At 25.9% G+C, this 26,580-nt stretch overlaps 2 protein-coding genes across 3 annotated transcripts; one reads left to right on the forward strand and one right to left on the reverse strand.

Moving 5' to 3' along the window:
• Positions 1 to 775: 775 nt before the first annotated feature.
• LOC126895480 (lambda-crystallin homolog) lies at positions 776 to 7,146 on the reverse strand. The gene is made up of 6 exons (XM_050667401.1): positions 6,979 to 7,146; positions 3,578 to 3,765; positions 1,883 to 2,091; positions 1,670 to 1,827; positions 1,464 to 1,606; positions 776 to 1,178 (listed from the first exon to the last, which is right to left on the reverse strand). The coding sequence occupies exons 1-6, from the start codon at positions 7,011 to 7,013 to the stop codon at positions 967 to 969; spliced, it is 945 nt and encodes a 314-aa protein (XP_050523358.1). The 5' UTR covers positions 7,014 to 7,146; the 3' UTR covers positions 776 to 966.
• Positions 7,147 to 21,809: 14,663 nt separating this feature from the next.
• On the forward strand, positions 21,810 to 24,253 carry LOC126894685 (40-kDa huntingtin-associated protein-like). 2 transcript variants are annotated; one of them, XM_050665870.1, is made up of 7 exons: positions 21,810 to 21,978; positions 22,075 to 22,121; positions 22,463 to 22,665; positions 22,736 to 22,847; positions 23,678 to 23,777; positions 23,836 to 23,957; positions 24,024 to 24,253. In XM_050665870.1, the coding sequence occupies exons 1-7, from the start codon at positions 21,911 to 21,913 to the stop codon at positions 24,185 to 24,187; spliced, it is 816 nt and encodes a 271-aa protein (XP_050521827.1). In that variant the 5' UTR covers positions 21,810 to 21,910; the 3' UTR covers positions 24,188 to 24,253. The 2 variants fall into 2 exon arrangements, with proteins under 2 accessions (XP_050521827.1, XP_050521826.1); XM_050665869.1 differs by having other exon boundaries at positions 21,812 to 21,978; positions 22,736 to 22,961; positions 24,024 to 24,248.
• Positions 24,254 to 26,580: the final 2,327 nt, after the last annotated feature.

A 26,580-nucleotide genomic window follows, 5' to 3' on the forward strand; every position in this document is an offset into this window, starting at 1 on the left:
ATAGCGATGAGGTGAAATAATTTTATTTGTCATAAATTAAAGATATCACAAATAAGTTATGAACTTATGCTTTTAACAACGAGTTTGTCGTTTTTGTCTCTTCTCGAGTCCTCCCGTTGGATATACTGGACAGCCCCAATCCCTCCAATAGGTAAACCACTAAAGGGGTAGGTTTTAGACCTGTCAGCACGGTTTAACTCAAAAGTAGCAGACTGAAGGGTGTCTCTTCATCAGTCACCAGCACAACTACCTTTACACTATACCTAATAAAGGACGGTTATGCCCAAAAACTAGCCAGTACGCACACTAATTATTAAGATCGACTAAAAGACCGGGAGTCCAATCTTGACCTTTGCCGCACACACATACGCAATTTTAATAGCACGGTGGATATAAAGTATTTACACTTTGTGCAGCTTTTTGAATAGTTACGGAATGTAATAAACACAAAAACAAAATACAATATAACAATGTAACATAATATAAATTTTATGTACCAAACGTCCTGACCCGTGACTAGATGTTTCTTAGCTAAAACGTCAATCCCCCTATACTTTTCATGTGTTCCCATTATTAATTTGCTTACCCTGCATTTTTCCTTTATATGACATTCATATAATACTTAAGAATTTAAAAACTGCTTACTACTGTGGTAAAAACTTATACTATACTAATGTCGAAGTTATTTAATACTTCCTCAGCTATTTACTACAGTATAAAAGATAGCTTTTTTAATTTATTATTTATAATGAAAATTAATTTGATTAAATAAAGTTTATTGTGTTTATAAACATTTTTCATTATTTATTTAAATGTCTAAATAATTCTTATAAAGTATAATAATATAAAATTTCATAATTCTTAAACATCTTTTAGCATTAATTTTTTACAAAAATAATTATCATAATAAAAAGTCAACGAAAGTTTATAAGAAATCAATAAAAAATAAAAATAAACGTTAACTATTTAATAGTTATTGTTTCGTTTAAGCTGTGAAAGTTTTGTTAAAGATTGATCTCTCCACATCCTACGTTTTTGCAAATTTTCTAATGGTGTCATAGCATTCAATTGTTCTGCAATTTCTTTAACTGTTGCCCCTTCAAACTTAGGCGGTGGTTTGAAATGTTGACATACGCTGTACATTGAATTTGAATAACGTTGAACATAATTTTCAAATCCTATAAAATTATTACTTGTTTATTTATTTATTACAAAATATATGTTTTACTAAAAAAAAAAAGACAATTTTAGATACCGTAGTGCTATGGGTCGCATTTTTTTTTTTTTTTTACTAGAATATTGTTTTATTATTGATAGTTTTATAATATATTTGAATATGTACCACAGCTTTAAATTAAGTACTGCATTTTAATGAAGCTATAATTAGATATGCATCTATTAACTCTTTTTAACACTAATTTAACCGTTCTTGTATTATAATTCTTATTAAATGTGGAACTAACCCTCGGCATTTAAATGAGTCGTTTCTAAGGGACCAAGAAAAGCATAACGCATGCCTAATCCTTCTGACATAACTGTATCTATATCTTTTACATTTAATATACCATCCTTAACAAGGTGCCAGCATTCATTCAAAATGGCATACCTGAATATATATATAAATTCTATTACAAATAAAATCAACATTTTTAAAATAATTTTTTTATACTGTATACGATTCAGTGCAAATCCAGGAACTTCTCTTGTAAGGACTACTGGCGATTGTCCTATTTCTTCCATAATCTCTCGAGTTTTTTTTATCATCCAACTTTCGGTCCACTCAGAAGGAACAATTTCCACAAGAGGTACAAAGTATGGCGGATTTACCTTACAAAAATAGTATAATAAATAAGTAATAGTTAGGAAATTAATATTTACTAACAGGATGTGCAACAATCAATTGGTTACGATGTTGAATTTTTCCTGAAAGATCGGATGGCAAGAATGTAGATGTGGAACTAGAAATAATAGTTTGAGGACCAACAATTTTATCAATATGGTTTAAAAGCTCTTGTTTTAACGTGATGATTTCTGGTATACATTCTTGAATCAATATGGCATCCTTTACCACTTCTTCAAGAGTCGTAACTCCTATAAAATAAATATTATAACTAGAGAGAAATATTTATTGAAGAGAACAAAGTATTAAAAAAAAGTAAGTACTTAAAAATTATATAACTTAAAAGTAACATAAGCAAAACAAGACCTTACGATAAGTATACTAAAAAAATATATAAAATTTAAGTTAATAGAATTTTTGCAAAAAAAAATTATTGTTCCATTTGGCGAGTTTATGTATTTATTAAATTATCACTTTTTTGCCATTTTATGTGCAAATTAAAAAAAAAATGACTGTTTTAAAAACTAAATTCTATTCATTTTGAGCGAAACGAAGCTGAGACACTATTAAATTAATTATTCAAATGTATTCAATTTTTTCGTGACTGTTACCATTTTTTCTCGACTTACTGGATGTTTTTACCAAAGAATACCTCAAATAATCATAAATCGTATTTAATTGAAGAAAGTACCCTCAAAAATACAAAATAATTCCCCTTGTTTCCCATAAATTGGGGATATCTCCAAAAAATTACGTTTTTTGAAATTGTTAATTCTAACAATTAAAATTGTATTTTATTAAAACCATCAAACCATTTGAAAAAAAAATCAAAATAATTTTTTTTATGAATACCTTAGATTTTTTTTTAATTTTGTATATTATTTTGGAAATATGAGTAAAATGTCAATCCTTTTTTATTTGCTTATAAAGGGAATTCAAAATAGCAACTTTTTCATGAAAAGTTAACTTTTAAAAATGTTCCGGATATACTGCGACTTTAAACATACATTAAATTAAAACTTATGTTAAATATTATAAATTAGTAAAAAAAATTGTCTCGACACTTTATTTTTTATGTATGTAATTTTGTTCAATAAAACTGTTATATGTATTACTTATGGCTTCTTTAGTAAATAGCTTTGTGTAAAATTTTTTATAATACGTTTATTTTGTGTTAAAATTCTTGATTTTATATTTTCTACATTATATTACTTAAACTTTAATAATCTATAAAACAATAGAATTTTTTTATAAGTACTGTATATATGTCTTTATCATCAGACATTTTTTTCTTTATTTAATCTGATAATTTTCCTTTTATAGACTTCAAAACTTGAAACATACATAAAAAAATTAGAACTTTTTCAACTGAAGTTTTAAATATGTTCCAGAAATACAGCGTACTTTAAGTATATATTACATTAGAACTTATGTTACATACTATTAGTTAAAAATAAGATTGTCCCCACAACTTGTCTTCTATATGTAAACAACCCTTAAAATTAAACAAAAAATGTTATTTTTGAGTAAAAAATTGCAGCTTTTCAACTTCAACTTTATAATTACTAAAGTAAATACTTTAGGTCGAACAGTATAGTTATATAGGAAAAGAGGTAAGTAGCCCCAATTAAACCTACTTATTTTTACAAAAAAAAAAAAAAGAATAAATCAAATTTATAATAAATTATTTTTTTAAACTTACAATTAATCTTATAAAATAGAAATTGCAAACAATACCTTTGATGAGATTGAATTGTTCTTTGGCTCCTATTTTTCCTCTAAGAATTCCATTTTTCTCTAATTTTTCTAATTCAATTTTAATATTGTTGTAGGCAGCTTTTACTTGGGCTTGTTCAACATCATATAATACAACATTGTAACCAGCGCTTGTAAATAACATGGCCCAACTTTGACCTATTAAGCCACTGTAAAAGCAAAGTATCTATTTAAACTTAAACAAATAGTAATTTTATATTCAATAAATTTAATAGTATTATTGAACAAATTCTACTATTTATAATTTTACATTTTCACTTGAAAAATGTTTAGCGCAAGCAAAGATAAAATTGAGACTAAATTAAAGCAAAGACAGTGTTTTCACGATTTGTCGGGTTAAAGTTGAAAAAAAAACTTGGACTATATCATACACCCCATAATTTCACTACACCCTTGCTCAAAACTTCTTTTGTTTACTATTTTAGTCTAATTATATTTGAGTTAAATATTTTTATTTTCATTTAACACAGTAATCGATTTTGAGTAAGACGCTTATTTTCTTAGAGATTATTAAAAACTTATAATTTATATAAAGAGAAAAATTATTTGGTTTAAAAAACTACAATATAAAGTAGTCAAATAGTTATTTTTTATTTCTTCGGTGATAAAATACCTTATTTTTGATTTTTCAATCAGGAACCCGTTTTTATCTTAATAAATTCATTGAGAAAAAAATTACAAACAATTTTACTCTACATTTTTTTAATCTGTCCAAACGTTTGCGTTTTAATATTGTTTAAAAGATTAGATTTAAAGTAAAATATCACCATTAATTTTGTTTTCTTAGTACCGGAGGCAGAAATAATCTGCTTCAATAGGCCATAAAATATTTTTTTATCATAGTTATTAATAAAAATGTTTTACACGAGTGGCCAACAATGTACGATAGAAAACTTGCTTTAAGTATAGTCAGGGTCCCACTTTTCTCGTCTATTCACCGAATGTAAAATGATTATTTGTCTTTTTGTGCTGGTAAATTAAAATATTCTCATTCCAATTGATCATAAGCCATTTAAAATACATTGATCCTTTTGAATTGTGTAGCAAAAACCGATCTACCGACCAATAGGAAACAATTAGCAAGTAACGAATATTGGCACAAGAAAACTGTTGTTACTAATTGACAAACATCGATGAATATCAAATATTCAGCGCATATGTGTGTTGTAAGAGTACAACTATTAATAGACATAGATTATTAAAGATAATATTTTCGTGTTATATAAGACCTTAGTAAATAAAAACTAGTTGTGTGGAAGATGAAATAATTAGGACTTCTGTTATTTTTGATAATAAAATATAAGCAAATTACAAAATTTAACATGTTGTAATTGATGAACTATCGATCGGATGAAAAGAATTTACAAAAAAAATTGTTTGTAATTTTTTTCACAATAAAATTATCGAATTAGAAACAGAAGTTCTCAATTAGAAAAATTAAAGCTATGGTATTTTATCCCCGAAGGGAATGAAAAAATAACTATTTTACTACATGATATTATAGTTTTTTGATCCAAATAATTTTTCTTTACACAAATTGAAAATCAATAATATCTGAGAATATAAATAACTAATGAGTACTGATATTTAAAAAACAGAGACTTCCTCCTACATCCTTCCTATTTACTATGTATTTTAATCAATGGAAGGAGTAAGAAAAATCCTTGTTCCCGCTCTATAAATACGCCATCAAGCAATGTGTCCAAATATTAAAAAATATGTGTAGGGTTCTTGGCGGTTGTCAGGCAACTGTATATATTGATAATATTTTTGTTTTACTTTATTGATAAGATTAGTTCCTACGAGCAACTTAATAAATATTTAATTGTTATTATTTTTAATCGTTTTTGTATATTGACGTAAAAGGCATGTTCTGTCGTCATTCATTTCTAACTAAGATAACTCCTACAACCTCGAATTTATAATTAACAGATTAAAGTTACATAATCTTTCATTTAATAGACAAATGAGTTAAAAAAGTGAAATAAATATTGCCATGTAATGTAATTATGAATTGATAATACAAACAGCATATTAGTTAAAGGAAACTAAAACATTTCTTAATTAATAACATTTATATCAGTGAAATAGTTCATTAAACTGAGGTGGGCACTGAAAGGACAACGGCCAAAAGGCATAAAATACTTAATAGAACCGCTCTCTCTAAAAAAAAAACGACTATAGTGGTCTCAGAATAAAATATCAAACTGTAAATCACAATAGTTGAGCTAACAAAAACTTTGCTACGCCACACAATATACATTTAGAAGTCTTCATTATATAGTGTTCAGTAACTAGGGAACGGGTTTGTATTGTTTTCATTGTTGTAATAATTGACCTGTTTCCTTACTTGCTGAAAACTTACCGATCTCTTTCGTTATACCAGAAATTGCATTGAAGTATTTAAAAGCGATGGTTTCGCTAACTCTTTTTAATTAAGTCATAACTCAAAAAATGAAGCTTTTAAGTTATAGTTGTAATCACTTTGTCATTAAAGAGTAGTATATTTTAATAAAATCATTATACAAAAAATTTAACATTTAAAAGCTTGAATTCATATTGAAATATTTATTTTCAATACATTTCAACTTTTTATTTGCTCTCCTGTTAAGAGAGCAATTAAATAATTTTTCAAATAACCTCTGAAAAATTGAGTTTTTAGAGATGTGATGTTGTTAAAAAGAAAGCGATTTATGCACCCCCTTGAAATCAGTGGCGTAATTATGAGGATCCATGGAGTCCAAATCTCCCCCATTGACATAAAATTATGGTAGCGAGAGATGAAGATGGGATGAAGCTCTATTATACTTTACGTTCAGAAAGTTCTAAAATCACCCATAAAAAATCCCTAAATAATATACTGCCTGAGATCATAGATTTTATGTAAAAAATGAACGTGTTATTATATCAAATATTATTGTATATTATTTTATCATTTGCCCCATAAGTCTTGGAATATATTTTAAATTGAAGCATTATCGTTTTTAATAATGTATTTACTTGACTGGAAATTTATAAGTAAATTTACAACATTTGAATCTATCTAGTGTTGTGCACAGTGACATAATTAGGGTCTTGACCTTGAGGGAAAGATATAAAAAAAATTGTTTACCAAAATTAAAAAAAAAATTATGTCATTACCATATAATTATTTATAAAGTGGGAATTTTTTTGATCACGCCCTCAAAACGAACTTAGAGTTATCAATTTTTATTTATACATTTAAATTTTAAATCAATTTTATATAATTATAAGTTAAATTACACCACAATTTTTATAGATACATTATTTTGACAAAATCATTAAGAAATTACTATTTCAAAAATATATAAGTGTATAAAAAATCAGAAATTATTAATTACCTGCCAATTATTCCAATTTTTCTTTTTTCGCTCATATTTATTATGTATTATTGAAAATAATTTTGCATGTAATATAACGAATTTAAAACGTTGAATTGTTTGAAACATGCAACTAACTGTATGCATTCAAACACAGAAAATCAAATGTTCAATGTGAAAACACATTTAGAAATCATTATCAATAGTTCAAGTGAACTCAGATGGTGGGGATCATGTGTCTATGCTTATTATACTTTATTTACTATTTTTGTAGAGAAAGAAGATTGTAAATAAGTGAATCGTTTAATTTATGCTATCAAAAGTGATTCTTCTAAGACTAACTAAATAATACTCATAAACAATTTTTTCCATGTGTTAGTAACGCATAAATTATCAATGAATAAATTTACTATGTGTTAGTTAGTTATGTAATGACTCGTAGAAGGCAAAAAAATTAAATTTTTTAAAGTGTGAAATGTTTTCTACAGTACACTTTCTGCAACAAGATCTTAAAAAGTGTTAAATCTACGATGGCCTTGTTTATAACTTGTAATTGACTAGTCTTTTTCTTAATAAGTTTCTCTGTTTTACATGCGAATAAAATATGTATATTTTGACATAATAATATTCAAGTTGACAAAATTTTAAATTAAAATTAAGAAGGCAATTAGCATAAAGAAAACTAGACCATGCTAAAAAAATATTGAACCTATCATTAAAATAATGAAAGTATTAACTTTTAAAGATTCTTAAGTGTGAATAATTTTAATTTTTTTAAGTGTAATTTTTTATTTGGCAGTATATTTGATCTATCATATTATGTTATTATTGTTAAGATTATTCTAAATATATAATTATTTAATTATATATTTATATATTAATTATATATTATATAATTATAATTAAATAAAAACTGTTTTAATATTTCTCAATTTTGTATAAAATAAACTTTATGATTTCACGATTACTTTCATTTTGTTGTATTTAATCTAACATGACAATTGATGAAATTTATTGAACGTTACATTATCTAATTGTTAGTTTATATTAACAGTTGAGTATAGTATTTAATGATGTATTACAATCTCATCTAAACACCAAAATAAACTTTAGTTGTCCAACAGTGGCATAACTAGAGTACAAATCCAAGAGTATATATGGGATAATATCCAAAGATGTAGACGTTTTTAACAAACCTGTAATTTTATACATTAAAGTGTATTTTAATGTCAATTTGTTTATCAGCGAGTTGTAGCTTTATTTAAAAAAATAATTTCTAAGACTCATAAAAATACGCATAATTTATTTTGTTTTATTAACTTCTGTTGTATTTACAAACAAATTACAAGAGATCAAATATACTAAGCATACTATTTTAAATTTGATAGTGTATCATATTAATTAATACAAGCTGAGTAATAATGCCAATATAAACAAATAATAAATAAATAAACACTATAGCATAATTAAATACTTTAATTAGTTTCACATCGAAGTTAAAAATAATTTGTTTCATATTATTATAAACATAATTTTCAACATTTTTCCAGATGGCTAATTTGTTCAATAAACGCGTCTAATTATTTGCAAGACCCTTGTGCACCAAATAAATAAAGTAATTTAGGAATAAACTACCAACTTTATTTTTAACATGAAAAAATACACATTTAACTAGCTTGTAAAATACAAAATTATCTAATTAAGAAAACGACGAGTCGATAACAACTTTTACTTTAATGAATACAGAAGTCAATCGAGTCTGGTGGTAAGAGATACGAATTTAAATAACTGAATGGACAAACTTCAAGTGTCCATAGATTTATAGTAGAGTAATATGATGCATGAGAGAACACAACCGGTGGTCAAAAATAGGTGGTAAGATAGAAATCTTACAGATAGACATTCTCGTAGAATGGGACAATAAGTTTATAAGTAAACTGGCAACGTTGTGTTAATAATTCATCATAATTAAAAGAAACAGAGCGTTCAAAACGTTCTGAACGTTTATTATAGACACGTTGTCAGTTTACTTATGAACTTTTATTTGAGTTGGACGCTTTTACAAACAGACTCAATTGACCTCAGTAATAATTTTCTCAAATATCTGTCATACGAAATAAGAATAATTAATGAATTTGTCACCGTTTTTTTAAATATTTTTCTGGTTTTTTTCCGGTTGTTTGAATTTGCTGCTCAAATAAACTAAAATTATTACTATTTATAGATCTTCCAGGTTGTCTTATTTTTCTATTTGTTACTTATTAACCAGTAGTGTTATGCAGATCGAATTTATCAAATGCATGCTGTTCATTGTGTCGGTTATGTAAATTTTTTTATTACATATTATTCAAGCACTACTTTTACTATGTTGTGTTGTTTTTCTTTTTTGTTTTATTTTTAGAAGAAATTGTTATGTTTGCATAACAGTTAAAAATTTTCATTCTACATTTTATTTGAGATTGAATATATGTTATATAAAATTACATTAAGTACATTATAATTGATTAGCAATCTTCATAAAATAATTAATCCTCATAAAAAACTCAACAAAGTTGATACTTAATGGTAAACAATGTTACTATTAATATTATCTTTAAGAGGACGCCATACGGGCAAACGAAACAACGATATGACCGAGAGAATGCGCTTTTAGATGTTTTACAACCGAACTCTTCAATCACTCCCTGTCCATCATTCCATATAGTAGTGATGGCAACCTGTTATTAATTTTGATAACTGTTACAATCTGTTATTGTTACTTTCGAAATAACAGTTACTGTTATTTTCTTAGAAAATGTTATAAAATTGTTTTTAACAGTGATATAACTGTTATATTTGTAAAAAGTATTGTAGGCAACTTGTTATCAATTTTGGTAACTGTTACAAACTGTTATTTGTTACTTTCCAAATAACAGTGATGTAATTGTTTTATGTTAAAAGACTGGTAAAATAAATATTTAGTCTATAAATAACTAACATTATCATCTATTAGATGACATCTAATAGGCAAAACCTATTATGTATGTTCTTCAGATACGAAAAACACTACGATTCATTAACTTTTATAATATTAAATATTGTATGCAGTTTTTTTTTCTAAATAATTTTTCAGCCAAAATATTCTATGAATGGTTTAAATCACTCATTATATAGAATGATTTATTAAATCTACTGCCCTCCCTTTTACTCTAAAATTTAAAAAAAATTGGAAACAAGTTTTGTCTGTGGATAAAAAAAATCAATCGAGCAGTTTTTGATTTAATATAATTTTTAGCAATAGATGATGAGCTAGGTTCGCAAAGTGAATAAATTGTCATCTATGCATCGTGGTAAAAATAAAGTGCCGCTCTAAACACTACTCCTCTCCGCATATTTTTTGAATTGTAATATCTCAAAAACCGCTCGTTTGATTTTTTTTATCTTAAGACAAAACTTATTTAAAAATAAAAAAAGATCATGAATATCTAAGAGAACAGTTGTTTTTATCCTTACAGTACACCTATTAAGGATAATAAAGTTCACAAGTACATAAAAATATAGATTTTATATTTATACAGATGATAAAAAAAATTCCAATTTTTTTTGAAACTGTAGGATAAAAGGGGAGGTAGAAAAATGCATAAATAACACTGTATATGAAAATTAAAAATTGCAATTTTGAAATTTTTATAACTCATAAACTGTATACAAGGCTAGTAGCAATTAAAACTTTCAAAAATATGCAAATACGCAAAAATTTTCAATATAATTTAATAAAAACCTAAACTGTATATATCTAGGTTAAAATTTTGTTGTGTGGTATGAAAACAAAAATTATGATAGTAAATATGATAACTGATTGAATTTATTTACTAAAAAATTATTATTATACTATATTCTGATAAAGTACAAACAAAGCAACAATATTTTTAATTTTCTAGCATTATAAGAAAAAAAATTTAATTAATTTTATAAAAATGGAAAACCGTTACAGCAATGTTTGGTCACATTTTACTATTGTAGATGAAAAATTTGCAAAATGTGGTATATGTAAGAAAAAATATTCATATAAGTCAACTCTAACTAACTTAAAAAAACATTTATGTACTAAACATTTGATAACCTGTAGCTCAACTCAGCAAATAAATAACCAAATTGTACATAATAAAGTAAGTTTAATTAATATGCAATTTTGATTTTTAAATTTGAGGCGAAAATAGTATACATAATTGTAGTTTCTATTATATTTAAAAGGAATTGTATAATGGAAATATTGATGAACCGGATGACTCTGCTACACTGCCTTCTACATCTCAAACTCAAATTGCTTCTTCATCTTCCACTATTTTTCATTCAAATTCGTCAGTAGTTAGAGGTCAATTAGAGATTATTGAAAATAGTGTAGTTCAAATACCAAATAAACGCAAACAAACAAGTATGTTTAGTTTTATACCTAAAAAAATGACAAATAATTGTAAAAAGCAAATTGATGGTGCACTACTTAAGTTATTTACAAAAGATTATCAACCCTTTAAAGTAGTCGAAGATGAAGGATTTAAAGAGTTTGTAAAACTGTTGAACCCAAACTATACTCTTCCTGACCGCCATTCGATATCTAAAGTACATGTACCAGCATTATACGAAAAATGTTTATTTGAAATGAAAGATCTAGTTGCAAAAGAAGCTGAAAGTGTATGCATGACAACTGATTGTTGGACTTCTCGCAACAATGAAAGTTTTATGGCCATAACTATTCATTTTATTGATTCAAAATTTGAATTGAAATCGGTTCTCCTTGGGTGTTTTGAATTTAATATAAGTCATACAGGGATTAATTTAAGTGACACAATACAGAAAATACTTAAAGAATGGGATCTGGAAAACAAAGTAGTATTTGCAGTCTCTGATAATGCAAATAATATAAAAAATGCATTATCTTTATTAAAATTTAAATCTATGGGATGTTTTGCACATACAATGAATCTTGTTGTACAATCTGCTCTAACTTTTGAAAGTGATTTAATTGAACATGTTAAAGCAATTGTTACATATTTTAGAAAAAGTACAGTAGCCAACAACAAATTAAACATGTATCAAATTAATAATAGTGTAAGTCAACCAAAAAAATTAATTCAAGATGTTCAGACACGATGGAACTCAACATATTACATGTTAGTTAGATTTGTAGAATTAAAAGATTCTATTCGTGGCACATTAGGGTTACTTGATAGGGCACCAGAAAATCTTAAATGTGATGAGTGGACTATTCTAGAAGAATTATGCAATGTACTTAGACCTTTTGAAGAAGCTACAAAAGCAGTAAGCGGAGAAAAATATATGTCTGCATCACTTGTTATTGTATTGTCTCAAGGTTTACTGAAAGTATGTGATACAATGTCAAAAATGAAATATAGTCCTAGAGTTCTGGAAATTATAAATAAACTTAGGTATGCCATGCTTGAAAAAGATTCATGGAAAAATATTGAAAAAAGTAAAACGCTGTGTCGTTGTACATTTCTTGATCCTCGTTTTAAAAACATTCCTTTTTTGCATGATTCTTTAATTCTTAGCAATTTAAAAACTGATATTATTGAAAATGTATCCCGAATTTGTAGTACTGCAAATGAAAAACAAATAGATGAATTAAGTGAACAAAATTGTTCAACTCAAAATTCACTTACTATACAATCATCCAAAACAATATCAATTTGGGATGATATTGATCGTAGTGTAGCGGAAGTAGTGCCAACTGGAACATCGACATCTCGAGCAATCATTGAAGTTCAACGTTATTTAGAAGATTCTATACTACAAAGAAATAACGACCCATTAAAATGGTGGAGTGAGCATAGTTATAACTACCCATACCTCAAGTCATTGGCAAAAAACACATTGTGTTGTCTTGGTACATCTGTACCATGTAAAAGAATTTTTTCAAAAGCTGGGCTAATCCTAAATGACCGTCGCTGTCGATTAAAAAATGAAAAAGTTAAAATGCTGCTATTCTTAAATTATAATTCTGATTGATTTCAATTAACCTATAATAATATTTATATATTTTAAATTTATGATTCGTACAAGTTATAACCATTCTTATTTTAAGTAACATCAAGTTACATGTTGTTTTTTTTACTATTTTATTTTACAGCTAGTATGAAGTTAATTAACTATGGTAGATTCAGTTTTATGTTTTTTATTTTACTTTATGTTATGACTTATATATTATAAGTATTGTTTTTATACTTCTTATCAACTATAAATTTATAAATAATTGTTAATATACAATCGTCAAACTTCGATCATATCTTACTAAAAACAAATATTACTAACTAAAAAAACTTAAGCATTACCATTCTATAACAAGTTAAATAATAAACACTAATAGTAACAATAACAATAAACAATAATAAAATAACTATTTTAAATAAAATAAGAATTTAACTATTAAGAGAGGAGCAACAGGTAATTATTTTATCATAAAAAACAAAAAAAATAATTGTGATAACGTAATAATATTACTGTAAAACCAAGGTAGATTCATGAAATGTCAGAAATTAGCGCTCCTAGTGTTGTAAATTTCAAATATGAGACTAAATACTATGCGTGAAATATTGATGACCTTGCGTTATACAAAATAACAGTAACTGTTACTATTTCTTCCAAGTAACAGCTTGTTATTGCTACTCAAGCAGTAACTGTTATAAATCACTGTTACTGTTATTTTTTCCCATCACTACCATATAGCACGAGCACACCTGTACGGCCGCCTAATATTATTTTGGAACAGCACATCATTCTACTATTGACAGTTATGCTATGCGTTACATATTATTTTCATTGATAAAGGCGATAAAGCTCTCATAATATAAAACAAAATGAATATGCAATTGTAATAAAATATCATAAGATTATAAAATTATATTATTTAAAATGCTACCGCTTATTAAACGTTAAAGTGTTGCGAGTATCAAATTTGTAGTTAATCATTTATTCACAACTATGAAAAAATTAATTTTATACATAATTTTATATAATTTATTGTTACATGAAATCTATAATAATAATATCTAGTAAAATGTATGTAGTTAGTACTTAGTTAAGTTTAAAACATTGTATATAATTAAAATTGTTGGGGAACTAATTATTTACATCTTTACTGGTTGTAAATCGATTCTTTTCGACCGAAAATAGAAAATAAAAGTTTTTTTATATTTTTTAATGCATTAGTAATAATGCATTAAAAGAATCCATGACACAATCACCTTTAATTTACAGTCGTCTGTTAGTTTTTAGGTTTTGCCTTGCAAATAGTCGGTAGAGTCGAGGGAAAAAGAAGAAAAAAAATTAATTAAACAAATTTTTAATTATTTTATATATTTTTAGCTTCGATGCGAAGCTGAGAAGGTATTAATTTTACCATGATGTATTTATTTATTTATTTTTTTTTTGTGTGCTGTCACTACTTTTTCTCAGCTCTCCAATCACAAATCTCCAAAAAAATAACAATTTTAAAAATCGGTAAATTTTGTCATTTTTTTCACTTTTTTTTCTTAAAACTTCCATAACTTTTTCAAAAATAAACAAATCAACATAATTTTTTTTTATACTAAAACCTTAGATAATTCCCTTTCATTTGATATCATTTTTTTGAAAATCTAACATTTACCCTGCTCATTGGGGGGGATTTAAAATAGCAACTTTTTTACAAAAGCTAACTTTATCAAATTAATTTTTGAAAATGTTCCGGAAATACTGCGTCCTTTAAACATATACCAAATTAAAGCTTATTTTATGTACTGTAAAATGAAAAAAAAAATTATCCCGACACTTTATCTTCTGCATGTTAACGGCTGCCGTAGTTAAAAAAACGCTATTTTTGTGATAAAATTTTCGATTTTAAATTTTCAACTTAAAAATACTATAACTTTTCGAAAAATGTAAGTATCAGCACAATTTTTTTTTTCTAAATACATTATAAGTACATCTTTCATTTGACATACTTTTTATTAAAATTGGACGATTTCCCCTTAAATAGGGGGCGTTCAAAACTTGAAACATTATAATCAATGATTAAAAGTTATTAGGAAAAGATGAATATTATTTCTATTTCAGTTATCTATTACGAGAAAAAAGCAAAAAAATCGAATTTTTCTGGTAAATGTACTTTAAATAGTAGTTATAAAATTTCCTGATTGCATATTAATAAAAAAAATTTCATTTTTTTCTATTTAATAATGTCAATTTCAAACTTTCAAGTTGAACTATAAGTTATGGTAACAAATTCATTTTTTTTTATTAAAACTTTCACTTTAAATGACAAAAAAAAGTAGGTTCAAAATGATTACTTTTAACATATTAAAAATCAAAATCAATAATAATATGAAAACAATTAATTTTAAAAATTATATAATATATAATTAAAATAATTACTAATCTGGGTATAATTAAGGAAATAGAAGTTGATGTTGCTTTTGTAATTATCCATCAATTTCTTAGAATTAAACACTATCTACAGATTTGCATCGAAGCGTTTCTTATGATGGTGATTTTAATCACTGTCAGATTAAATCTATACTGGACCCAACTATGCAACGTCCCCTCTAAGCCGCGACCCCACTGTGCTGGGTTTTTTTAGTTACATATAATTCTTGATTTATCAGCTAATATTTACTTTTTTTTTTTTTGTTCTTTTATATTCGATTTGAGTAATCTCTTTGGGAACTGTGGAAGCAAGAAATTAGAGTGTAAATTCATATTTGATCAGTATAAAATTTGTGAAAGATATTACCAAAGAATAATACACATAAACGAATGTATATTAGATACATTTGTTTATACTGATTATCAAACAAACGGATATAGAAATCATGAAATAAATTCCATTTCACATTTATCAAATTTCCTTTATCATATATCATTTTTCTACCATTCCATTCAAATTCAAATTTCGAAAGAATCATTATTTTTAACTAACCTTAAATTAAGCTAGGTGTGAAAAATCTGGTATGTGCAAAAAATGTAAATTGAAAATGTTAATTTCTGAATTTAAAAAATGCGTAATAGCAGATTTCATTTTAGATTAAAAAATTTGTATACCAAAATGCTCATATAAAATTTAATTTAAGTTTATACTCACTCTAATGCAAGTAAACCTAGTGCGTACGCCCACTTATTACATACATAAAATAAATGTATTATGTAAGGAGTATTCTATGTATCATAAATATATTTGTAGTCAATCAGAAATTTGTAAATGCTAGTTAATAACGCCAAGGCCTATTATTCGTGTTACAATTTTTTTATAAAACTGATACACGAGTCTTAAAACTCACAAAAAATTGTTTTAAGTGATACAATATACTATGTATAAATAAATTCAGGACTGATAAACTTTAATTTCATACTCAAAATTTTTAATGATGACCTTTATTTTTTTGGCAAATAATTAATTTTTGGAGAAAGAATATCTAATTTTAAATTACTAAAAAGACTACTACTATTAAAAAGACGGTTGATCCGTTCTGCTGCCCACGAATATAATGTATACTGTGGACTCATATTCGTAACAAGAATGTTTTCTAATGTTACAAAATAAAACTCCACGTAAATTTCTGACAGATTTCTGATCAATAGATATTTTCATTATATTTGCATTATTATTTACGTGTCAAAATGAACACAGTAAAGTTAAAATTTTAGTCTCATCACCCGTCCATAATAACAATTATTTTACAAATTCAGATAAGCGACTGCTAAATGGTACCCCGGTTCGTCGATAAAAAAGTATAAAAATAACTGGTTTTGTCGTTGGCAAGGTAGCAGTTGAAGGGTGAGGGTAATCGGTTACCGTCATTCAACAAAAAATTCGTCACGTTATAAATGCCACTAGGGACCGACACATGTCGATAGACAAAAAATTCATTATTTTGCATAAAAACTGTTTTGCGCGGGACTACTTTATTTAATCTGTATCGATGCTAGAGTCCCAAATTTTTTACCAAATTATAAAGGAGAAAATTATCTGTTATCTAGCGTTTTTATAATTTTGATAACACAACTCTGAAGCTATTTATTAAACATTTAAAAAACCAAAAAAATAGGAATATTTAATAGTAAATATAAAGTACTACAAATTATGTTAACAAAAAAATAAAAACGCTAGATCACAGATAATTTTGTCCTCTATAATTTGGTAAAAAATTTGGAACTCTAGCATCAATACAGATCAAATAAAGTAGTCCCGCGCAAAACATGTTTAAAACCGTTTTTCATTCTCTGTATGGCGTCCTCTTAAACTTTAATACTAAATTTTGATTAAAATAAACAGGTGGTATATTGTATTATAATAATTTCAATTAATGAAATACATAATTGTCTGTTATCTATAATAAAATTGGTCAATTTTTTATTATTCAAGTAACTTTTTATTTTGCTTTTTTTAAAAATTTTAATTTGTTTTAATGATATATAGAGTGTTTAGTAAGTAAGGAAACAGTTCTATTGTTACAAATAATGAGAACAATAGAAATTCATTTCCTTATTAACTGAACACTCTATATAGTCTATTTATTTAATTTTTTAAAACTAAATCAGGGAAAATTTTCTGATTTTAATAATAATTTTATTATCAATTGCAATACTGTTATAATGTTAATTAACGAATATTTTTAATAAAAAATTCATAAGAAGTTTTATTATCATTTTATTGTATTGAAAAAAATAAATAAAAATATATTTTTTGTTTTTAAAACAAATTTTTAAAAATAAATTATTTATGAATTTAGGATTCAATTTTTTGACTATTAACCGACCACAATCTAACTGATCTAAAATAAAAATTGTCCTCTATATAAAATATTTTAAATCTTAGTTTTAATTTTTGATTAGTATAAAGAATTTTGGGTCATTACAATAATTAAGTCGATTAAAAAATAAATCATTTTCTTTGAGATGTATCAATTATATTAGTATATTCGAGCTACATGAAACATAATAATAATACTTAGGTTTAAAAAAACAGTAATGATATAATCTATTAACACACTAAGAAAAAAATAGAATAAAAAACCTGGACCAAAAAAATGGTATGATATCACATTTATTAAAGTTTTTATTGAAGACTTTATCTTTATTTTCATTTACCTCACTTTTAACATACTACCTGTTTTATCATACGAGTTCAGCATGGTAAGAGTGGGGGATCACCGAGTTGATTGTGAGAGTCATCACGCCAACCGTTTAACCCTTTTTTTTTTTTTTTTTTTTTTTTTTTTTCACGACCGGCTTAGTTGTAAGCCGGCCTGGAACTACCGTTAGGTATTACTTCAGCGCGGCCCACGCCGTCTCTAAAACTCACACCACCACGTTGTGAATCGGCCCGAAATTAATCAAGAGGTGATTCACTACGTGGTGTGGCCTCCCCCGTTAGCCGGATCCTCGAGTGGGATCCGTTGCCCGAGGGGGCAAATAATTCACAAAAACATAAACGCGAATACCTGAGGTGCTAGTTTAGGCCTGCGCCTTAGGTCCTCCTGTGCCGGGCGGCGTGGCTCCCTCTGTCTCAGGCGTTCCGCTTCCTCCTTCTTTAATGAGACGGATTCGGCGAACGCCTGGACAAGCCTCCACGCCTCCCGGCTCCTCAACATCAGGTTCACCATGGACCCGACTCGGAACGTGGACCCTAGTCAAGACTCCAAAGAGTCCCGCTCCTGGGCCCACGCCTCGCACCGGAAGAGGGTGTGCAGAGCGCTGTTAGTCTCTCCCAGGCGATCCGAACAGTGGTCGCACGTCGGCGCGGCTGCTTTACGAATACGGTGTAAGTACTCGTTAAAGCAGCCGTGGCCGGACATCTAGACGATAAGTCATCTCACCGTGAGTCCGGTCCACCCACCTGTCCAGCCGATCGGGCCCTATAAGGGACCTGGTCCACTCGCCTCTCGTCGTTTCCTCTGAGAGGCGAGTCCGCCACCGAAGCATGGTCATCCGCCCGAGCGCCATCTCGGCGGAGCTTATGCCCGACGGCGCATTCCTTGGCGAGCAGATCGACAGGCGGCAGTGACAACAGGTTACCCGCCACCACTCCGGACACCATTCGGTACGCCGAAACTGTCCGGATCGCCGCCGGCTTCTGCACCCTGAGCAGGGCTTCACGGTTTTTGGATGAATAGTCAAACAAAAATTAAAAAAAAAACAAACTGAACTCAAATATCAACATAGTCAACGTTGATTGTCATGGGGAATTAATTCATTGATTTCTTTTATTATATTATTAAACATATGAAAAATAAAAATAATTATTAATCATTTAAAGAATTGATTGGAGGTAAGGTTAATACCATAGTGTTTAACTATTATTATAATTTTTGTAGTATATCCAACAATTATTTCTATTGATACCGAATTTTTTTATTTATTTATCTTTAGTCTTTTTGTTAGAAATTTGACGTTTTACATAATGTGAAAAAAGAATTGATAATACTACTACAGCTGTTTTTTTAGTTTTAGGCAAGAATGTCTCAATTCATTTATTTTAAATGTTTTTAAAGATAATTTTTATTTAATTTAAAGATATATGGTATGATTTTTTGTTAAAATTTTAAATTTTTGTTAAACTTTAAAACGATTATTTGTTTTTGATGATTCTTCGTTAAAAAGTAAATTTATTTGATAATCATCAAGTCTTTTTCATTAAAAATATAAAATGAATAAAGTAAGAAATATTAGGATGATTAATGATATTCTTCTTGAATACACGTTTTTAGTATGTATTTGTGTATTAAATGCCAGTGGTCTGTAATTAAGAAGTGTATTGTAAATATAGCCGCAGTCCGTCAGGTTATACTTTTAGTTTTTTGTTATAGTGATACAATAAAAAATTATGTTTTCATAGTTACTGTAGTATAGTTAATTAATATTTGGACGAGTTATTAATTTTCAATGAACGATGTAATTTTTTTTAAATAATTTTAATAGCTTAAAATTTTTTGAAAAAATTATTACGTTAAAGTTTTATAGTTAATTTGTATTTATTAAACTATTAAGAAATCAAGTTGGATAGAGTTTGAAACTGATATTGCATGGATTAAGTAAACAATTTTTAGTAAGTACTTATGTAATCTTTTACAAGAAGTAGTTCTTCTGAATAAATCAGTGAAATATCCAGTTTACTATACAAAATTATTTTTGAGAACTATTTGTAAGCTTCTTCGTCGAATAAAAAAGTAATCAACAATGTAAAATAATTTATCAAAAATATATGACATTTCTTAAATATTTTTGTAAAAGTATCAAAATATTTATATATACATATTTATTGCAGTGGATAGTTAATATATTAAAATTATAAGAGTTTGAAATGAATATTATCTTGTTAAAGTTAAACGATTTTTAAACACCATGAACGCTAAACATTGAAACTCGTTCGGTGCAAATAATACTTTGTTATAATTGAATTTCTCTTAAACAAATTAAAAAAAAACGACTGAATTTATTTTTATGGATTATTTTAGAATCTTCTTAAGTCGAACCCAAAAAGTAAATAATAAATTTTGAAAATAAAGTTAAGAAAGCTTTTTTAACGTAGTACATTCAATAAGTTTAGATTTTATTTTATAATTTATTATGCGTTTGTCCTGATGATTACTTAAAAAAATTTTAAAATTTCATTATTAATTACTATAAATATATTGTAATAATAAATATTATAATTTTAATGCTATGATATACACAAATTTGTGATAAAAGTACGTTAAACACATTTAAAAAAAATTAATAATATTGTCTAAACAATCTGTTTAAGTCAAACAATAAAGTATTTTACGTTTTCATAGTTACTGATGTACAGTAATATATCAAAAATTTGTTAGTTTTAAAAGGATTCAACAAATTTTTTTACAAATATCAGAAATAGTAAAATATTATAAATATGTTTGCAGTGAATTTTGTTATGGCGAATAATTATGATGTAGTGGCATAGTCAGTAGTTAGTCCTGGTAGGGCCAGGCCTACCCAGATTTTCTCAACGAATAATTTGAATTTTTAATAAAATATTTAAATGTTAAAATGTTTTATTTTTCTTGGTATTATCATTTTTTGTAACAAAATATCCCATCAGAATTTAAATTTCAAAAATTAGATTTAAAACAAAAAAATTCAAATGAACTTTTTAAATTTGATATAAGCTCAAATTTCGACGAAAGTTCTGTGCAACCAGTTATCAATTTTCCTCGTACAATTATTTCTGGTAAAAAACGTTGTTTTCAGTTGGTATAATAAATACTCTTGATTGAAGTATGTAGTTAAGGTGAATGCCTTTTTTGTTATTTTTGTCGTCATTTCCCTCTTACGATTTCACAATCTCAATCGGATAAAGATCTGATATGACTAAAAAACATGAACATACTACTTCGCATAAACATGCTGTTATAAAATACGACTTAAGGCTGTCAACCAAAAAAACTGACTCAGTTTCATCTCAAATAAATCAACAAGTTAAGGACCAAGTTTTAAAAAATAGAGAAACCCTATCAAGTTTAATAGGTGCATTTTATACTGCGCTCGTCAAGACATTGGATTACATGAACATCAAAAAATTAATGTCAAATGTTCACATAAATATATCAAGGATAGATAAAGACCTAAGGTTTCTATAAAAAAATTGTTTTGATCCATAGATTTTTGAAAAAGTTAAGGCAGTTTTATGTAAAAAAAAGGTAGCATAGTGAGGTCGCGGCACAGTATGGACTTGGCATAGTTGGTATACTTTGAAAAAATATCTGTTGGATTGATTAAGTCACCGATTCTAATCATAGATTGTAATATTGGAAGTGATAACAATGTTTGATTACGAGTTTATATATATATAACTATATGCATTTTGATTATTTAAGAATAAGAACAAACTATTATTCTCTATTTCTAGTATTTTTTATTGTCAATTTAATATGTAATTAAAATTAAAAATTTACTCTTTATTATGGCAAGTCTTAGTAATCCTGAAGAAGTTATTTTACACTACAAATATATTTTAAATAAAACAAAAAAGTAATTTTTTTATCCTGTGTTTTTATTTTAAACATAAAATAATTAATAATGAATTTATTAATTAATGTAAATTATTCTTTTTTTTTGTCATTATAGAAAATTATTTCGCAAATTAAATACATTAGAACCTAGTGATTTATTTGGTAAGCTCTTATTTTTTAGGACCTAGTTAATGTTAGTTTGATAATATGTTTAAATTTAAATATATTTAGTAAGAGCATTTTGAACTAAATTTTTTCTTATTAATGGTTTTTATTTCTATGTTATGAATGTTTGGTAATTTTTTATTTTAATGTTATACAAAGGATACATCATTGGTGTATGCTACTTTTGTTGTAACCACCTTTATTGAACTATTAATAATTTAAAAGGTACTATTAAAAACAAACTATAAGGATATAACTTGTATCTCTATTTAAAATTAATGAGTTCAAATATTAAATTATATTTAAGTTTGTAATATTAACTTTTTTTTTCTTTTAAGAAAAATTGGCAATATCGTGCCAAAAAAATGACAAAAATGCATATGCAGCATTTTGCTGGCAAGCTGTTGCAAAATGTGAAGAATCTATGGGTCATAGTTGCGAAGAGGCAATTGCTCATCAAAAAGCTGCTCGTCAATATTTCCATGAGTTCAAAAAAACAGAATCATCTGGATTTATTTCACCTTACAATGAATATTTACATGTAAAAATTTATATATATATTAAGAAAATTATTATTTTATTAAGTAATAAACTTTTTTTTTATATTTTAGGCAGCATTAAGTGAAATGTGTCGTGTTGAAGATAGTTTCCAAGGAAACTCATTTGAAAATATTTTGAAAACGTCAGCTCGCTTAGAAACAGCTGATACTTTAGTTAAACTTGGTAAATTAGATGAAGCCTTGTTCATTGCTAGTAGTTTAAGTGATATTCCACAAGAAAATCACGCACTTAAATTAATAGTTTTAGAACAAATAGCATCTATTCAAATACTCTCAGGTGATACATTTTTTTAAAAATGTTTTATGATACAAAAGTTTTTATAACAGAAATGTATAACTATTCAATAAGGAATAAAAAATATATTTATATGAAAATTTGTTGCATAAAAATAAACTATTTAACACTATTAAGTGGAATATTAAAATTTCTGGATTTTATAACATATTATTTTTAAAATAAAAAATTTTTAATTTTAAAACAAAATATCAACAATTTTATTAAATCTTTATATTTTGGCTGTATTTCTATTATTTGTTAATTATATATATATATATAAAAAAACAAAGTGACATATAACAACATTTACTAAAAAAACAAGAAATAACTATATTTTTACAAATTAAAAAATTTTAAATCCACAAATAACTATTTAAGAATGTTTATCGGAAGGTTAATATCTAAATAATAGTAAAAGTTGATAGTTGACCCAGTGAAATTTATTTGATCTAGATGTAAACATTCTCCATAAATTTATTAAAAAAATTAATACTTCTTAAAATTTTATAAGACTTTTTAAAATTATATTTATTCATTTTATTGATAATCCATTGAAATTCATTTTTAACCTTAATTGTAGTCATGAACAATGTATAATAAGCAAAAAGATAATGATGATACATGTGCACAAAGTTGAGTAGTCTCCAAAAATAAAATTAGCCTTCCCCAAAAATTAATATTGGTATTGTATTAAAATAGTAATTATTATTATCTAGGTGATTATGAAGGTGCTCTTTTAACCTTTACTGATATAGCAAATGTTGCATCCAATATTCACTCGGATACCTTAGGTGTTCACTGTGATATTTTATCAAGGTATTCTATGATTATTTGTTATATTTACTAAAATAAAATGAGAAAAATTCTATTTCAGATGTGAAATATCAAGAGTTTTTTTACTACTTATATTAAAACCTACTCGCCAAAAAATGCCTAGTGAATTAACATTAGTATTAGAAAAATATATGTGGATAAATGGTGATTTTGATTCTCCTGGTTAGTTTGTGTTTTTAATTATACATATCAATTTATATTGTACTTTAATATACTTTTGAATTACAGTTGAATTTATATCAGATGAATTATTTCGTCTTCTACGTTCACTAATTAAAGCTTATCAACTAGGAGAGACATCTTGTTTGTATACAATTGAATCTGATCTAACACCACATTTAACATTAGAACAAAGAAAATTATTGTCAGTTTTAATCAATACTCTAACTTAATATAATTAGGTTTTGACCATACATATAAGTTAAAGTTTTATGAATTAAATAAATTTAAAATAACTATAATTTATATATTTGTATATTTTATATTATGTAAATTATATTATATTATTATTTAATATTTTTTAAACTTATTTATTTTATGAATAAAAACCAAATTTAAATACAATGTTAATTTGATCGACAGAACTTATAAATAATTAAATATTAAATATAATTAACATCAATAATTGATATACTAGATAAATATCACAACAAAATAATAACATAAAAATGCCGAACAATAAGACTTAAGTTATAGATAAAATATTAGAAACAAAATGTTTAAAATATAAAATGAATTAGACGCAAAAAGATCAATAATTATTAAATTACAAGAACACATTTAACGATTTGAAGGAGCATTAATTACATAATCCAATTGATGATTTAATATATAAAACGTTGTTTTTAATCTTGTTTTACAGCTAGCAGCATGAAAATTTAATTTTGTTAAAAAAATTAGTATTTATTGTTATATTGATAGTGATTAAAATCAATGTCGTAAACACTTCGATGCATATTTGAAACAAATTAAAAATAATTTATCAAGAAATTTTATTTGAATGAGTGGTTATTTATAAAGGATAAACCGTTGAAACTTCTTTATATTTTTAATCGTGTAATACACAAAAAACCTTAAATTTAATGTGTTATTAAATAATGCAGATATTCGTGTTGCTATGCAAGACACTCCAAAATCAGTCATTTTCACCAAAAAATGTATAATTTTTGGCTTTAATGCCCTATAGCTCTTATAAATCGAGTTATCGGATAATATATTACGGGCAATTTCAAATAGTAAATCTATCATTGGATGGTTTTTTTAATTTAAAGTATACTTCAATAGCTTTAATTTTATATAGTTTAAAAGTCTTCAGACGTTCCGGAAAATTTACATTTATACTGTTGAAAAAAATGATTTGTTTACGTGGGTGGTCGATCTTATTCAAACCCTCCCTGTACTTAGATTTTTAATTTAATTATCATAAAAATCATATTAAAATAATGGTAAACAGCGTGAATCAAAAACTGACATAACTTTCATTTTTAATATAACTAAAAGCTAATGTAATATACTTTATTAAGGGAAAAAAAATTCGGTCATTATTTTGCTTTCACGGTGAAAATGACTACTGTATGCTATTTTTATGTTAAAATTCTCGATTTTATATTTTACATTATTAATTATATAGTTCTATAACTTTTTAAAAAATGTATGGATCAATATAATTTTTTTATGACAAATACTATTTATTTCATTCAACATACTTTTTTTTTAATGGGGCCATTTTCCTTTATACAGGGGGCGTTCAATACTTAAAAATACGTGTAGAAAGTAGAATTTTTTCAATCTATTTTTAATTAAATTATATTAATTGATTAATCATACGTAACCTAATAAACATAAATATTTGTTATATAAATTATAAAAATTTAGTTATTTCATATGCGAAACTTCAATTGTAGATTTAAAATCGGAGCAACAATAAGTTTAGAAATGTATATTTTGGTCTCGGATGACAATCCTTGCAGACCAGTAAATTTATTTAAACAATTTTTTTTTAAGTATTTCATCAAGACCTTCAGCTTATATATACGTTTGCCATAAAAGTAATAGCTACTTTATAATTTTTTATAATTTCTCCGTAAAAATTACAATACTAAAATATTAAATATTAAGTTCATACTATATTTAATTGGTATAATAAATATTTATACATATATTACACATATAAATCATGTAATCGGGGTATAAATAAGGAAATAGGAGATCATGTTGCATTTGGTATAATCGACCAATTTCTTAAAATTAAACAATATCTACAGATTTGTACCGAAGCGTTTTTTATGATGGTGATTTTAATCACTGTCAGGTATCATCTATTATGGTCCCAACTATGCTACGTCCATACTGTGCAGAATTTTTGTTTAGTCATCTCTCTCCCTTATACTACCACTTTATGTTTAAGGAGACATCCATTCGCTAACATTTTTGACTATATGTAAAGTTGTAATGTATAAATTTGTCAACCACAAAGTCTCGGACACATCCGACCAAAATATTTAAAAGTAAAATTATAAAACAAATAAAATCTAATTACAAATCAAAATTTAATTTCACTTGCCATAATAAAAAATAATCGGATATAAACATAAATTACAGAATTAATTTTGAATAAATTATCTACAAAATTTATTTTATAGAATAATAATAATAAATTTTATACATATTTATTTAAATTTTACTTCAAAAACTCTAATCTGGTAATTATACATTTTAGCTTCGATGCGAAGCTGAGAAGGTATTAATTTTACTATGATGCGTTTTTTTTTTTTTTTTTTTTTTT

Source organism: Daktulosphaira vitifoliae, unplaced genomic scaffold, assembly GCF_025091365.1.
Source record: "Daktulosphaira vitifoliae isolate Bord-2020 unplaced genomic scaffold, ASM2509136v1 Scaffold_1, whole genome shotgun sequence".
Lineage (NCBI taxonomy): Eukaryota > Metazoa > Arthropoda > Insecta > Hemiptera > Phylloxeridae > Daktulosphaira > Daktulosphaira vitifoliae.

Bases quoted from the DNA above. Each gene is read 5' to 3' on its own strand.
- LOC126895480 (XM_050667401.1), bottom strand. From the start codon at position 7,013: ATGAGCGAAAAAAGAAAAATTGGAATAATTGGCAG. The intron at 2,092-3,577 runs GTATTGTTTGCA...TTTATTTTATAG, and splicing joins ACAATTCAATCTCATCAAAG to GAGTTACGACTCTTGAAGAA. The intron at 1,607-1,669 runs GTATAAAAAAAT...ATATATATTCAG, and splicing joins TTTGCACTGAATCGTATACA to GTATGCCATTTTGAATGAAT.
- LOC126894685 (XM_050665869.1), top strand. From the start codon at position 21,911: ATGGCAAGTCTTAGTAATCCTGAAGAAGTTATTTTACACTACAAATAT. The intron at 22,122-22,462 runs GTAAGCTCTTAT...TTTTCTTTTAAG, and splicing joins AGAACCTAGTGATTTATTTG to AAAAATTGGCAATATCGTGC. The intron at 22,962-23,677 runs GTGATACATTTT...ATTATTATCTAG, and splicing joins ATCTATTCAAATACTCTCAG to GTGATTATGAAGGTGCTCTT.